The following is a 12257-nucleotide window of genomic DNA, read 5'->3' on the forward strand; positions in this document are numbered from 1 at the left end:
GTCTCGTGTCCTCCTCGGCCCGGGACCCTGTCCAGGACCTCACGCCTCAGTGGCATTGCCATGGTGGGTGCACCTCTGAGCACCTCCCGTTTTGGGTGCTCTCCCCAGATGGGCCCAGTCCCACAGCTAGAAGCCCCACGTCAGCAGTCGGGACTGGGGGAGAAGGGCACTGGTCAGAGTGAGGCCAGGCCGCGGCCATCGCGTAGGACGGACGACAACCCCTCAGTCCGCTGCAGGCGGGGCCTGGACAGAGGCTCGTCCCGTCCTTCAAGCCTGGAGAGGACGGGGTTGATGGGCGGAGGCCTGACGTGGGAGCGCTTGCTCCCGGCCCCCAAGCATGGAGCTCTGGACCCTGGGGGTCTGGTGGGCCCCTTGTGCTGGGTAGAACCATGCTATTGCTCCCGACCAGCCCACCCGGATCCACGGCTGTGCCTTCCCCTCCGGTCCTGTTGGCGGTTCCGGGACTTTGCGGGTTTTGACCCCATGTGGATCACACCAACAACACTGGCCTTGAAGTCAGAACCCGCAAAGTCCTGGTTTCTTCTGGCTCCCGTGACCCCAGCGCATGGTTTTGCAGGCCCTCGGTGGCCTGGACTCCTGGAGGCGGGTGCTGGGAAGACATAAAGCTGGATAGAGACTTGTCATGCTGTCCCCCAGGAAGCCATCGGTGCCCCTGCAGCAGCCTGGGAGGTGCGGTCTCCCCAGCCCCCCAGCCCCTCAGCCCCCCAGCCCTGGGCATGGCAGAGGCCCCACGCGCCTGCTCCGGGTTTGTGTCTGGCTGTGAGTGAGGCCAGGCGTGGCCTCATGCCCCACCGACAACCTTCTGTGTTTCTGCGTCGGTTCCCGTGGAACTCGGTTTTTCCTCTTGCCCTGTAGGACCTTTCCTAGGTCGAGGGCCGAGGGCCTGCGTGACGCTGGGCGGTTTTCTGCCCAGTTTTGTACACTGGGCTTCGTTTGCACGTGGCTGTGTCTTCAGGGACGATGGCTGGAGTTTGTCTTGCTTGGACAAGGCTTTGCAGGTTCAAGGTTGTAGGAGTTACTATTGGTGCTAATAGTTGTATGAATAACGTTATTTCCAAGTCATAAAACCACTTAGTAAAATGGTAACAAAATGCCGCCTGAGAGAACCAGCCCTGCCAGGGGGCCAGGTGGGGTGGCCACTGGGGCCCAGAGGAAACAGGCAAAGTGAGCCCATGGCCCCTGCCGCACCCCCAGCCGCACCCCAGCACCCCCGTGGTGCCAGAGGCAGCTCACCAGCTCCTGAGCAGGGGTTGTTAACTCTGAAGTCCAGGAACCTTCAGCCCCCAGCACCCCCGATGCTCCTGGCCACATCTCTGGCAGGGCTGGTGCTGCCCACCCCGCCGTGGCCCTGGCCCCAGGTACAAGTGTCACCTGGCTGGAGAGGGGTGTGTGGGCCGCTGCCATTCAGTCTGGCATGCTGTTTGCTTTTTTTAAAAAAAATTTTTGAGACAAAGTCTCGCTCTGTCCCTGAGGCTGGAACCTCCATCTCCTGGGTTCAGGCAATTCTCCTGCCTCAGTCTCCCAAGTAGCTGGGACTACAGGTGTGCGTCAGCACACCTGGCTAATTTTTTTTTTTTGTATTTTAGTAGAGATGGGGTTTCACCATGATGGCCAGGCTGGTCTCAAACTTCTGACCTCAAGTGATCTACCCGCCTCGGCCTCCCAAAGTGTTGGGATGACCGGTGTGAGCCACTGCACCTGATCTGGTGTGCTGTTTTAAACACTGGTGCTTAACAGGCACAGCTGCTCCCAACTCCCATGAGCCGGGTGCAGCGGGTCCCGCACGGCGGGTGCAGCGGGTGAGACGCAGGGGTCCCACACGGCAGGTGCAGCGGGTGAGACGCAGGGGTCCCGCACGGCGGGTGCAGCGGGTGAGGCGCAGGGTCCCGCACAGTGGGCGCTGAGGTTGTGCTGGGGCTTCTCCATGTGTCCTGGGCGGGTTTCCCGTGGTGCCGAGCCCCCCGAGCATAGACAGTGACACCTGTGGGCGTGGATCCTGCAGCCTCATGGGGCAGTGCCTTGCCCTGAGCCGCATGTGCCGGGTTGGTTTGTGACTGCGGCCTTGTCCTCACAGCTGCCCTTGTGCCTGGTCGGAGGGTCCCAGGGAGGGACGTGAGCAGAGAGTGTGTGCAGCGTGACTGCCCATTGTCTCACACCTTCCTGGCCACTGGGCAGGGGACACATGGCCTCTCCCACCGCTCAGGGCAGCTCAGTCTCTGGGTGCCAGGGTGGTGGTGGAGGCGGTCATGGTTCTGTGCACACCGGGCTTAACTATGTGCTTGGGAACTTTCTAGGTTGAAAACGACATTTCTGCTTTCACCTACGAGAGGACACTCATGATGGAGCAGAGGTCACAGATGCTGAAGCAGATGCAGCTGTCCAAGAACGAGCGGGAGCGAGAGGTACGTGGGGGCCGTGGCCACAGAGACCAGGCTTTCTGAGAAATACAGCCGGCTTCGCTGAGTCTTTCTGGGACTCTCTTGCAGCCCAGAAGGGTCCTCCAGGGAGCATTCCTCAGGTGCTGCGTTGCAGTCTCAGTCCCTGGTCCGCGTGGAGGTGGCAGAGGCCCTGCAGGAGCGCAGGAGTGGGGTCAGAGCCAGAGCTCGTTGGAGCCTGGGCGTGCGGGTGCCTGGTTAGAGGAACGGCGGCCTGCCAGATACACGCTCATGTACAGGAAGGGACGGGGCCAAGGACCTTTGAACTTAGCTTTTCTAACTGAGCAGCGATGCAGGCGGGAGACGTGGGGACCCTCCCCAAGGGCGGTGCCCTCTGACAGGGTCAGCGGCTTCTGAGCCAGATGAGTGCCTGCATGAGCGCCCACATGAGTGCCTGCAGCTTCTTACGATGGCTGCTTCGTCTCACAGCCTGAAAGTCCGGAGCCCCTCAGCGCCCTTCCCACAGATTCTGTTCTGTCCAAGACCAAGTGGGAGGAGAGAGTGAGTGTGTGGGGAGGGAGGGAAGTGAGCTGGAGAGGAGGTGCCACCACACCCTGCCACCAACGCAGACCTGCTCAGCCTCCACACGTGGAAGCTGCCCGCCCAGCCGCAGTGGCTTTGGCTCCATGGGTACCTGTAGGCTGCTGAGAATGTCCAGGTGTATCCACCTGAGTTATGCTGGGCTGGGCCCCGTGGCCACTGTGAGACCCCAAGGGCAGGCGTTTCTGGGGTCACTTCACACCAGAGGATGGTGTGGGGGTTGCCTGGTAGCAGGATGCTCAGCTCTGTGAGGTCACGGCCTTGTGGGGTCTTTGTGGCTCCCACCAGGCTGGCATCACACGCGTGTCTGTGTCTGCAGACCAGGTGCAGGCGATGGTTTTCTGAGACTACAGTGACAGCGGCGGCAGGGACAGAGGCTTTGCCTGCCCTGGGGCCTTGGCCTCAGCAGGAACCTGCAGTACACGGGTCTGTGTATGGGGCCATATGCGCTGCCAGCCGGAATCACTAAGCAGTGACCACCGCTCTCCCCAACAGAGAAGCGCGGCTCTGCCCGCTCTCAGACCCTGGGCAGGTCAGGGTGGGCACAGATGCAGGACCCAGGGGGGACGCCCAACTTGTCTGTGGATAGAGACCCCTTCCACGGGAGCCCGGGCAGCCAGGAGTGCTGGGAGGACCCACGTCCTCTGTTTCTGTCCAGGCCAGGTCCCTGAGCTCCAGCAGGGTCGCCCTGGCGTCACAAGGGTTCAGCCCGGGTCCAGCCAGGAGCAAGAATCCACCCACGGCTTGAAGGGAAGTTCAGTGTGGAGAGTCGGCAAATGCTGACCGAGGAGGGACCGGGAGCGGGAACAGCAAGCTGGAGCTCGAAGGGCCTCTGCTGGGCCAGGGCGGGGTTGGAGGTGTCGCTGCTCTGCAGAGGCCGGGTTTTGGCTGAGCTGCTGTGCACACGCTGGCTGGGCACCCTTTAGTGCCTTACACGGTGGCCCTCAGGGCTAGGTGGGCGGCGCTGGCTCTGCCGAGAGCGGGCAGCCCTTGGGCTCAGGTTTCGCGTTGAAGGCCATGGGAAATTTAGGCCGGGCCGGGCTGTGAGGTGGCTGCAGGGCCAGCCACAGTGAGTAGAGGCCTGGGGCCTGCTGTCTGTGTCCAGAGGGGGAGGCAGCCCCAGGCCCTCCTCCGTCTGTGCCAACCTCTTCCCTTTCGGGAAGGACCGGGATCCAAGTTAAGCATGTTTATTTGGGGAGGAAGAACCTGGTCCAGTGAAATCACTCTGGGCCTTTGGCTTTTTAAAATCATCCCGGGGCTCACAGACTCCTGATGCCCCTGGGATGAGCGGCTCCCCCGGGCTGCGGCACAGACTCAGGCAGGGCTCCAGCCACGGTGGGAGAGGTGGCCATTCCGGCACGTGTGTAAATATAACCTCCAAGGTGGCACCCGTGTCTGGGAGCTCCCACTGGCCTCTCCTTCAGACTGGCCCCAACAGCAGGAGGGCGTGAAGGGTGCAGGGAGGGAGGGAGGACCCTGTGGAGGGTGTTCAACCACCAGGGACTGTGCCGTTGGTACGACCTTGCAGTCAGGGCACCACTTCCCCTTCGGCACCTACAGCGAGGGGCGGACGATGTTCTCATTTTCCTGGGATTGTTCGAAGTGACCCATGGGGCTGGCCCTGTCATTGGCCCCAGCGGTGCCCCACAGGGCCCCTGTCAGCCTGACTGGCCCCCAAATGTCCCCGGGCTGGTCAGACACAGCCTGCTTCCCTGGGACAGGGCCTGGATGCTGGCACGGCCCCACCTGCCCCGAGCCTCCCTGAGACAGGGACGCCTGCGTGCTGGTTGTGTGGGCGAGCGGGTGGTCTGGGGTGAACGTGCGTGGAGCCCCGTCAGGTGGGGAGGAGACTCTCCCAGCATGTGCCCCCTCCTGTCAGCACGGGGTCATGGGGCCTTTCTCTCCAGTTCAGGGCCAGGGCGGGACGGTGAGGGGGTGAAGATGGGAGGAGGAAGTGAGCGTTTGGTCCGGAAGCCTGGGAGGAGGGAGGCAGCCTGGGAGGAGGGAGGCAGCTGCGGGGGCAGCGCTGGGCTGGTGTTGGAAGCCAGGCTGGGTCCCGGGTAGGGGAGTTTTGAGACTGGCTGGTCTCAACGAATCCCGGGCCCACCAGGCCCAGCTGATCCACGACAGGAACACTGCGTCCCATACCGCAGCAGCGGCCAGGACCCAAGCGCCGCCTACGCCAGACAAGGTGCAGATGACCTGGACCAGGGAGAAGCTGATTGCCGAGAAGTACAGGAACAGAGACACCAGCCTGTCTGGGTTCAAAGACCTCTTCAGCATGAAGCCGTGAGTGTCCGTGCATGTGACAGGTCCTGGTAGTGCTGACCTGACAGTGAGGACAGAGTCCCTTTCCTGACCACTGAAGAGCTTCGGGGCAACCCCGCAGGCCAGTGGGCCCGTTAGAGAATAGGGAGCTGCCTGAGCGGGCAGTGAGGGGTCCTGCTGCTGCCAAGGCCGGGCGCTGAGTTCGGCCCTGTGGCCGGGCACTGAGGGATCTTTCTAGTGCTGAGGCCAGGCGCTGAGGGGTCCTTCCAGGACCTAGGCTGGGCCCCAGTGTTAACCACACAGCTGGGTGCCAAGTGGTCCTCCTGGTACCTAGGCCAGCCCCGAAGTCAGCCCTGCAGCCAGGCCTGCTCTGCTCTGCTGTGCAAGCCTCACTGCAGCAGGCAGATGAGTGTTCCGTGGAGGCAAGGCGGCGTGTGCCGGTGGGCACGGAATTCCTGGCCTTCACCCTGTGGGTAGTTCAGGCTGCCCCAGGGCCTGCCCCACGCCAAGGCTCCCACTTGTGGCCTTGGGCTGCGAACACCAGGGCTAGACAAGGTCCTTGGGGCTGTGGGTCTGGTTCTGCAGACACGGCCTCTGAGTTCCAGGGTGACAGCACCAGAGACACCTCTCGCCTGGGGTTGGAGCCAGATCCTAAAGCTGGATTCTCAGGGAGGACTGGGGGCTCCCAGGCCCTGTGGGGTGGGACGAGGCGGCGTTCTCCCGGGCAGCCGTGATGTCTGGAACAGCCCCAGTGCTCACTCCCGAAGTCAGTAACGCACTGTTGTTTTTCTCTGCTGCATAGAGAATGGGGAAACCTGTAAGTCCACTCGCTGCAACCAGGTTGCCTCCCGGGCCCGGTTGCCCTGCATGCCTGTGTGTGCGTGGCCTGTGTGTGTCTGTGTGCATGTTCCAGGCCTGTGACTGCCCTGCGCACGCTGGCCCGTGTGCATCCGAGTGTGGCCAGAGCTTACCTAGCGCTGCCGCGGCTTCCACATCAATTTCCTGTTGCCTTTGCTCCCCTCTGTTCACGGTGGCTCCAGCACACACCTGAAGCCTCTTCCTAAGTGAGGCCCAGGAACTGAGACCTGGGAGGTGGCCGAGCTGCTCCGGAGTGGAGGGGGGGCGCGTGCCTCGCGGGGCCCGTCAGTCCTTCCACGTCCTTCTAGGTCGGGTGCCAGCTGAGTTGCGTCCCCACGTGGAATGCCTTCCATGTTAAAGCCGTACACCCTGGAGACTGACCGTTCGGTCTCCAGGCGGAGAGGGTTGCAGACCAGTTCTCTGTGTGGTTGGACCCTGGGGCGGGAGCTGCCTGCGTCTGAGCTTCAGGGTGGGTGGGAGGGAGTGCCCTGGACGGACCCCCAAGCTGCTCCCTGGGAGTCCTCGACGCTGTCTCTGTCCCCTGCCTGCCCCTGCCAGTAACCGCCTGGGCCGTGTTTTCCTTGTGGGCAGGCAGTGCCTGGGGCCTGAGTGAGGAACGCCTTGGCTGAGTGGCCACACTTCCCTTTTTATCTTTAACCCTGAAATCTGAATTAATCAGACTCGAGAAACTGCAGCCGTGTGGGAGGCGTGCAGGGAACCCCTGTACTTGCTGCTCCGTTCTGTGCATCTGAAAGTGCCTTCAGAATAGCGTATTAACTAAAGCTGCAGAACGAGGACTAGATCCAGGAGTAGGGTTTGACACAGACGTGCACGCACACTCGGGGACCTGCGGTGGCACCTGTGCCTCCTCCCAGCACCAGGGCTTGCCCCTCCTGGGCCGGGGCAGGGGCAGGTCCCCACAGGCCTGTAGGGTCAGGAGAAGGTGGGCCAGAATGGACGACAAATGGGCTTTGTGTTCATGTGGGGCGTGCGTTTGGGACGGCACTGACTCTCCTGGCCCAGCAGTTCCTTGGGGTTGGGCTAGGAGAAGTCCTCAGAAGATCCAGAGGTCGGGCCCTGACCTCTTCTGGGCAGTGCAGGTGTGAGATGTGCGCAGCTTACTGTGACGTGCCCGGGAGCGCACTTAGGAGTGTCTGTGCGTTTGTGCGCGTGCTCGCGTGTACCTGTCGGCGCATCTGCAGGTGGACATGTATCTGCCTGTGTGCACGCGTTAGTATGCATGTCTGCACGTACTATGCATGTCTTACCTGTTGGTGTGTCTGCACGTGTTTGTGTGCACATTATGACTGCACGCCTGTTTGTGTGTGCATGATACTGTGTGCACGTGTTTGTGTACTAGTGTGACTGCATGCCTGTGTGTACATGTCAGTGTGTCTGCACGTATGTGTGCGTGCGTATACACATGAGCGTGCTTTTCTGTGCCTGTGTCTGCACTGGTCCTCCTTGCTGTGGCAGCCTGCATACTCCGCCAGCAGCCAAGGGGCAGGTCCCTGCTTCACCCCAGCACTCACTGGCTGTAGACATGCTGCCCTCTCCGACTGCCCTTGCCCCGGCCTGGTCTCGCTTCCTGGAGTTGCTCTTTGTCCCCAAACACACTGGTAATTGTGGTCTATCCAGAAGTCGAATTCAACGTTCCAAGTTCCTGTAACGAAAGCCCCTTGACTGTGCTGTGGACAGAGACCCCATCTGTAATTAGACCAAGCTGGAGAGGAGATGAAAGGCTTCTCCGTGTTCCTCCTGGAAATTGGTGGTTGTGATCAGGTTTATTTGGCTTAAGGGTCAAGTGGATCAAAGGGCGTGAGCCTTGACGGCATCCTTGGGGCCTCTCTGTCTGCCACCGCCCCTCTGCGTCCAGGGCACTGGTGACCTCCCCAGGGGGCCACGGTCACGACTGTGCTGACTGCAGCTGCCCGAGACCCGCTCTGACTGCAAGTCCAGACACGGGCCGGTTTTTCCAACACAGAAACGCGAGTGCTCCCCTAGGGCTGCCCTCTGCCGGCGTTTCCCAAGGTGGCTCCCTGGAACGCCAGTTCTGCTGTGGTTTCAGGGCCTGCCTAGGGAGGGGACCGTGGGGTAGAGGACGGAGGTAAGCTCTGCCCGCAGGGGCCTGAGCACTGCACAGCATGATTCTGCAGTGTCCCCAGACCTCCTTGGCTGGGGAATCTCCTGGGGGGCTGTGGCCGGGCCCAGGCCACCAGGGACGCTTTGAGACAGGGACTGGCCACGGCAGCTTCGGAGAGCAGACAGGGAGGGCTGTGGAGCAGAGCTGCGTTGTCAGTGAGGACGGAAGGCCAGGGCTGGACAGCCACACAGTGGAAGTGCTTGTCCTTTAGCCCTTGGCCAGGCAGGGGCAGGGTGGGCTGTGGGAGGGGACCCCAATAGTGGCCACTGTGAGCGCCTGTGCCTCCCGCTGAGTTCTCGGCAGACCCCGCCCCCCGGGAGCTTCAGCAGCGATGGCTGCACAGGCCGGGGGGAGCTCGGGGCCTTTCCTTCCTGAGCTTCTGGGTCCTGGACCCAGTCGTATCAGGACCCTCGGAGAGGAGGCCACGTGTGCTCAGCCTGACGGGTCTGTGCTTGGCAGCGTCTGACATGGGGTTTAGGGGCAGCGCCATGGACGTCAAGCGAAATGTGTCAGCCTGGAAGGCGTGAGGCACACGGGACACCCAGGCGGCTTCCGCTCTGTTCCGCCTGCTTCGCAGACGCGGACGCAGTTGGGAAAGCGCTTGTCGGTTGTGTCGTGCAACTAGCCCTTAGAAGCTGGGCAGCCTTAGTGTGCTGAGTTCTAGGTGCCTGGAGGCCAAAGCTTCCCGCCGCTGAGCACCCGCCCCGCTGCAGTCAGCGCCTCTCGCTCGGAGCAGCCGCCTCTGCATCCTTCAGGGTCAGAGGAGCCGCCTGATCCTGACTCACACAGCCCTTCCCAGCACGTGTAAATGCGGCTCATCAGGGCTCGGCTCAGCCTCACGTCCGGAGCGTGGGGCGCACCTGCCGCCCGCTGACCGTGCCCACCTCCCCCGCAGGGACCAGTCCAACGTCAGGCGGATGCACACGGCTGTGAAGCTCAATGGCGTCGTCCTCAACAAGTCCCAGGACGCACAGCTGGTCCTGCTCAACATGCCAGGGCCCCCCAAAAACCGGCAGGGAGACGAGAACTGTATCCTTTCCCGCAGGGTGCCTGCTGGGCGTGTGGGCATCCCCTGGCGGCTTCTCACTGAGACCTGGGATTGTGGGTGCCATGAGGCGAGCCTGGCTTCCCGCCTCTCCTTCAGCCCCAGGCCCTGGGAGCTGCGACTGGGATGCAGCGGGGCTCTGAGGCCAGAGGTGACAGGGCCAGAGTTGGGGCCAACCCTGGCATTGGTGTGGGGGAGGGAGGGCCCACCTACAGTACCAGCCCCACTGTCCCCAGGTGCTCAGGGCTGCCCCGGGGCTGGGAGGCTCCCTGTTGTGCACCTGGGACCTCCGCTGGGGGTCGGCCCCACCCTGCCCAGACCATGGTGGGAGGTGAAGAGCCCAGCTCTTGGCTTTAAGGCCCCAATTAGCTGCAGCTTTGGGAATTGGTGCTTTGTTGGGAAGGAGAACTCCGTGGTGCATCTGGGCGTATTGGCATAGACAGGGCGATGCCTGGCACATCCCTGCCAGGTTGGCACCAAGAGCCGGGGCCAGTGAGGGCATGTCCTCCACGGGTCCTGGTCAGGAGCTGTGGCCCAGGTCCCCTGTAGGCTGGGAAGGACCCAGTCCCTTGGCTGGGATTCCCTGTCAGGTGGGGTCAGCACCGTGGGCTCTGTCGCTGCCTCTGCTCATCCTTCCTGTGGCCACGGTGCTCCTTCTCTTTCCTGAGCACCGACCTCTCTCTCCCCTGCCCTGCCTCTCCGTGCCCGGGGGTCTCTCTAATCCCCACCCCTCTTCTCACCTTGGCTCTGGCTTTCACAAATCAAATCTTAGCTAACTAGGAAGAGGATAAAACCTCGCTCCCAACACGATTTCAGCTACACACGCCCAGGTGAGATCAGCTCTGGCCTTAACTCTGTTGACCACAGACATGGAGTTTCTTGAGGTTCTGACCGAGGGGCTGAACAGAGTCCTCCTGGTCAGGGGTGGCGGCCGGGAGGTGATCACCATCTACTCCTAACGCCTAACAGCATTGCCGCACGCTGGGACGGGCACGGAGGACAGCGTGGGCAGCCTGCACCTGGGCTTGGCCCGGGGAAACAGACAGCAAACACACGTGCCCCCCAGTGATGCCACCCAACCTGCCTGTGGGGCTTCCTACGGAAGTTTCTAGGCCCATCACCTGGGGCTCTCCTGTTCAGCAGCCTTAAACAACAGGCTCAACCAGCAAGGGCGCGGCTGGACAATTTCCTTGCGTCCGAGGGCAGACACTGCTGCAGGAGTGACCTGGACGTGGCCTGATCTTCTCGCAGGTCACAAGAAGCCAGTGAGCCCTCGCCTTGGTTTCTGAAAGTTCTTTTCTTGGCTGGACTTACCCAGTGGTTAGGTTGCATTTCTACCCCATCCAGAACATTCTTGGAAGAGCACCCGGAGCCGAAGCTGTCCCTGGTGATGAAGGTGAAACGTCAGCCCTGGCCGTGGCTCTGCTCAGGGCCCCGGTCACCTCCGAGTCGCTCTGTTCCTTGACTGTCTTTGTGTTTCTGCACTTCAAGGCAGTGAGGCTGGAGGACTCTGTCCCTGCCTGTGTCACCCTCGTGTGGGAGCATCTGGGCTCAGCAGGTCCACATTTCGCGAGCTGAGGCGTGGGCTGGGGCCATCTGGAAAGGGAACTCAGCTTTTTCGGAATATGGTGGATCATCTTTCGGGTGTGTGGTGAACACAGTGTGTTCGTCAGGGCCTATGCTCCAGGAAGGAGCCCCCAGTTGTGGCTCTGCCATGCCGGGCTGTGTTTGTAGCCATCCGAGTCTCCATCCACCTTCAGAAAACCAGCCACTTCTTTTCATAAGTACTGACAGGGCCCAGCCCACAGCCACCGCTGCCGACAGTGCCTCGCACAGGTGAATGCACTGAAACCCAGGGGCACACGCACACGGAATGAACACCGAGTTCCCCACACAGCCCATGACAGCCAGGACTCTCCACCCCACCCCACCCCACCCCAGGAGCACGCTTCAGCCTCTGAGCCGGCTCACACGTGCCATCCCCACCCGGGCGCTCCAGGGAAGGTGGACACGGCCCCTGCGTGGGAGGTCCTCGGGCAGCAGTGGCGCCTGGCGTCGGATCTGTCTGGCTGAGTCCTGGGCATCCCCTCCATGGCCTGTGCCTTGCATGGAGGCGGCGGCGGCGGCACTGAAGAGAGATCTTTCAAGGGCCCAGCACGCTTTGCACTTCCGCGGTGAGTTTCTGCTTTACCGGTTGTGGTGACATTTGCAGACTGCGAGCAGTGGCACCGACGTGGGCCTTCCTTTGTGTGTGGCGTATTTATTTATTTAAACACCCCAGAGAGTTGCATGGTAAGGAGGTTGTCCATAAAGAGGTTGCTTCTGTACTGGAGGCCCCAGATGGCCAGGCCTCGGGCTACGTCCGGCTTGCACGGTCTCCCGAGGGAATCAGCCCCATCAACGAAGTTCAAATTAGGGCAGAGGCTGCGCTTGTGCTTCCAGACAGCGGTTTCCGCACCAGGGCTGGCGTTGCTGTAGAGTGACGGCCGCCTAGAGCATGTCCCGGACATCAGAGTGGGGCTTAGCAGTTCCCGCAGCTTCTGCCTGCCTTGGCTAAGCGTGAGTTGAGCAGCAAAACTCTCTTCCGTGTCTGAATGGGGCCAGCAGGTCCTGCGTCCCCTGCACCCGGAGGAGAGCGGGCTAGAGGCACAGTGGCCGCTGGGTGCTGGCTCTGAATGTCGGTTGGTGGCTGGAAAACAGCCCTGTGTGCCGGATGCCTCTGAGGGCCACTCAGTCCCGCACACCAAACGGCTCGTGAGGGCTCAGCTCTGCCTCCACCCTGGGCTGCAGCCTCTGCAAGCCAGTGACAGGCAGCCTTTCTGTTACCAACTCCATGTAACCAGTAACTACGGCCATTTATAATTGACTCCGTTTCCTTTTGTAGGTTCCCTGTCTTTGTTCTTTGTATGATTTTGTTAGTAGAAAAATAAAGTCCCATGAAATCTGA

The 12257-nt window shown here is 61.7% G+C and overlaps 1 protein-coding gene across 1 annotated transcript in view; it reads left to right on the forward strand.

Annotated features, from left to right (window-relative positions):
• SLC12A7 (solute carrier family 12 (potassium/chloride transporter), member 7) overlaps positions 1-12257 on the forward strand; it is a 38895-nt gene extending 26638 nt beyond the window's left edge. The window contains exons 17-20 of the mRNA XM_011953147.1: positions 2316-2423; positions 5107-5285; positions 9161-9294; positions 10178-12257. Of these exons, the coding sequence (XP_011808537.1) occupies positions 2316-2423; positions 5107-5285; positions 9161-9294; positions 10178-10269 (513 nt within the window). The 3' untranslated portion in view covers positions 10270-12257. The remainder of the gene's footprint in view (positions 1-2315; positions 2424-5106; positions 5286-9160; positions 9295-10177) is intronic.

This window comes from Colobus angolensis, unplaced genomic scaffold (assembly GCF_000951035.1).
Source record: "Colobus angolensis palliatus isolate OR3802 unplaced genomic scaffold, Cang.pa_1.0 Scaffold358, whole genome shotgun sequence".
In the NCBI taxonomy this organism is placed as follows: domain Eukaryota; kingdom Metazoa; phylum Chordata; class Mammalia; order Primates; family Cercopithecidae; genus Colobus; species Colobus angolensis.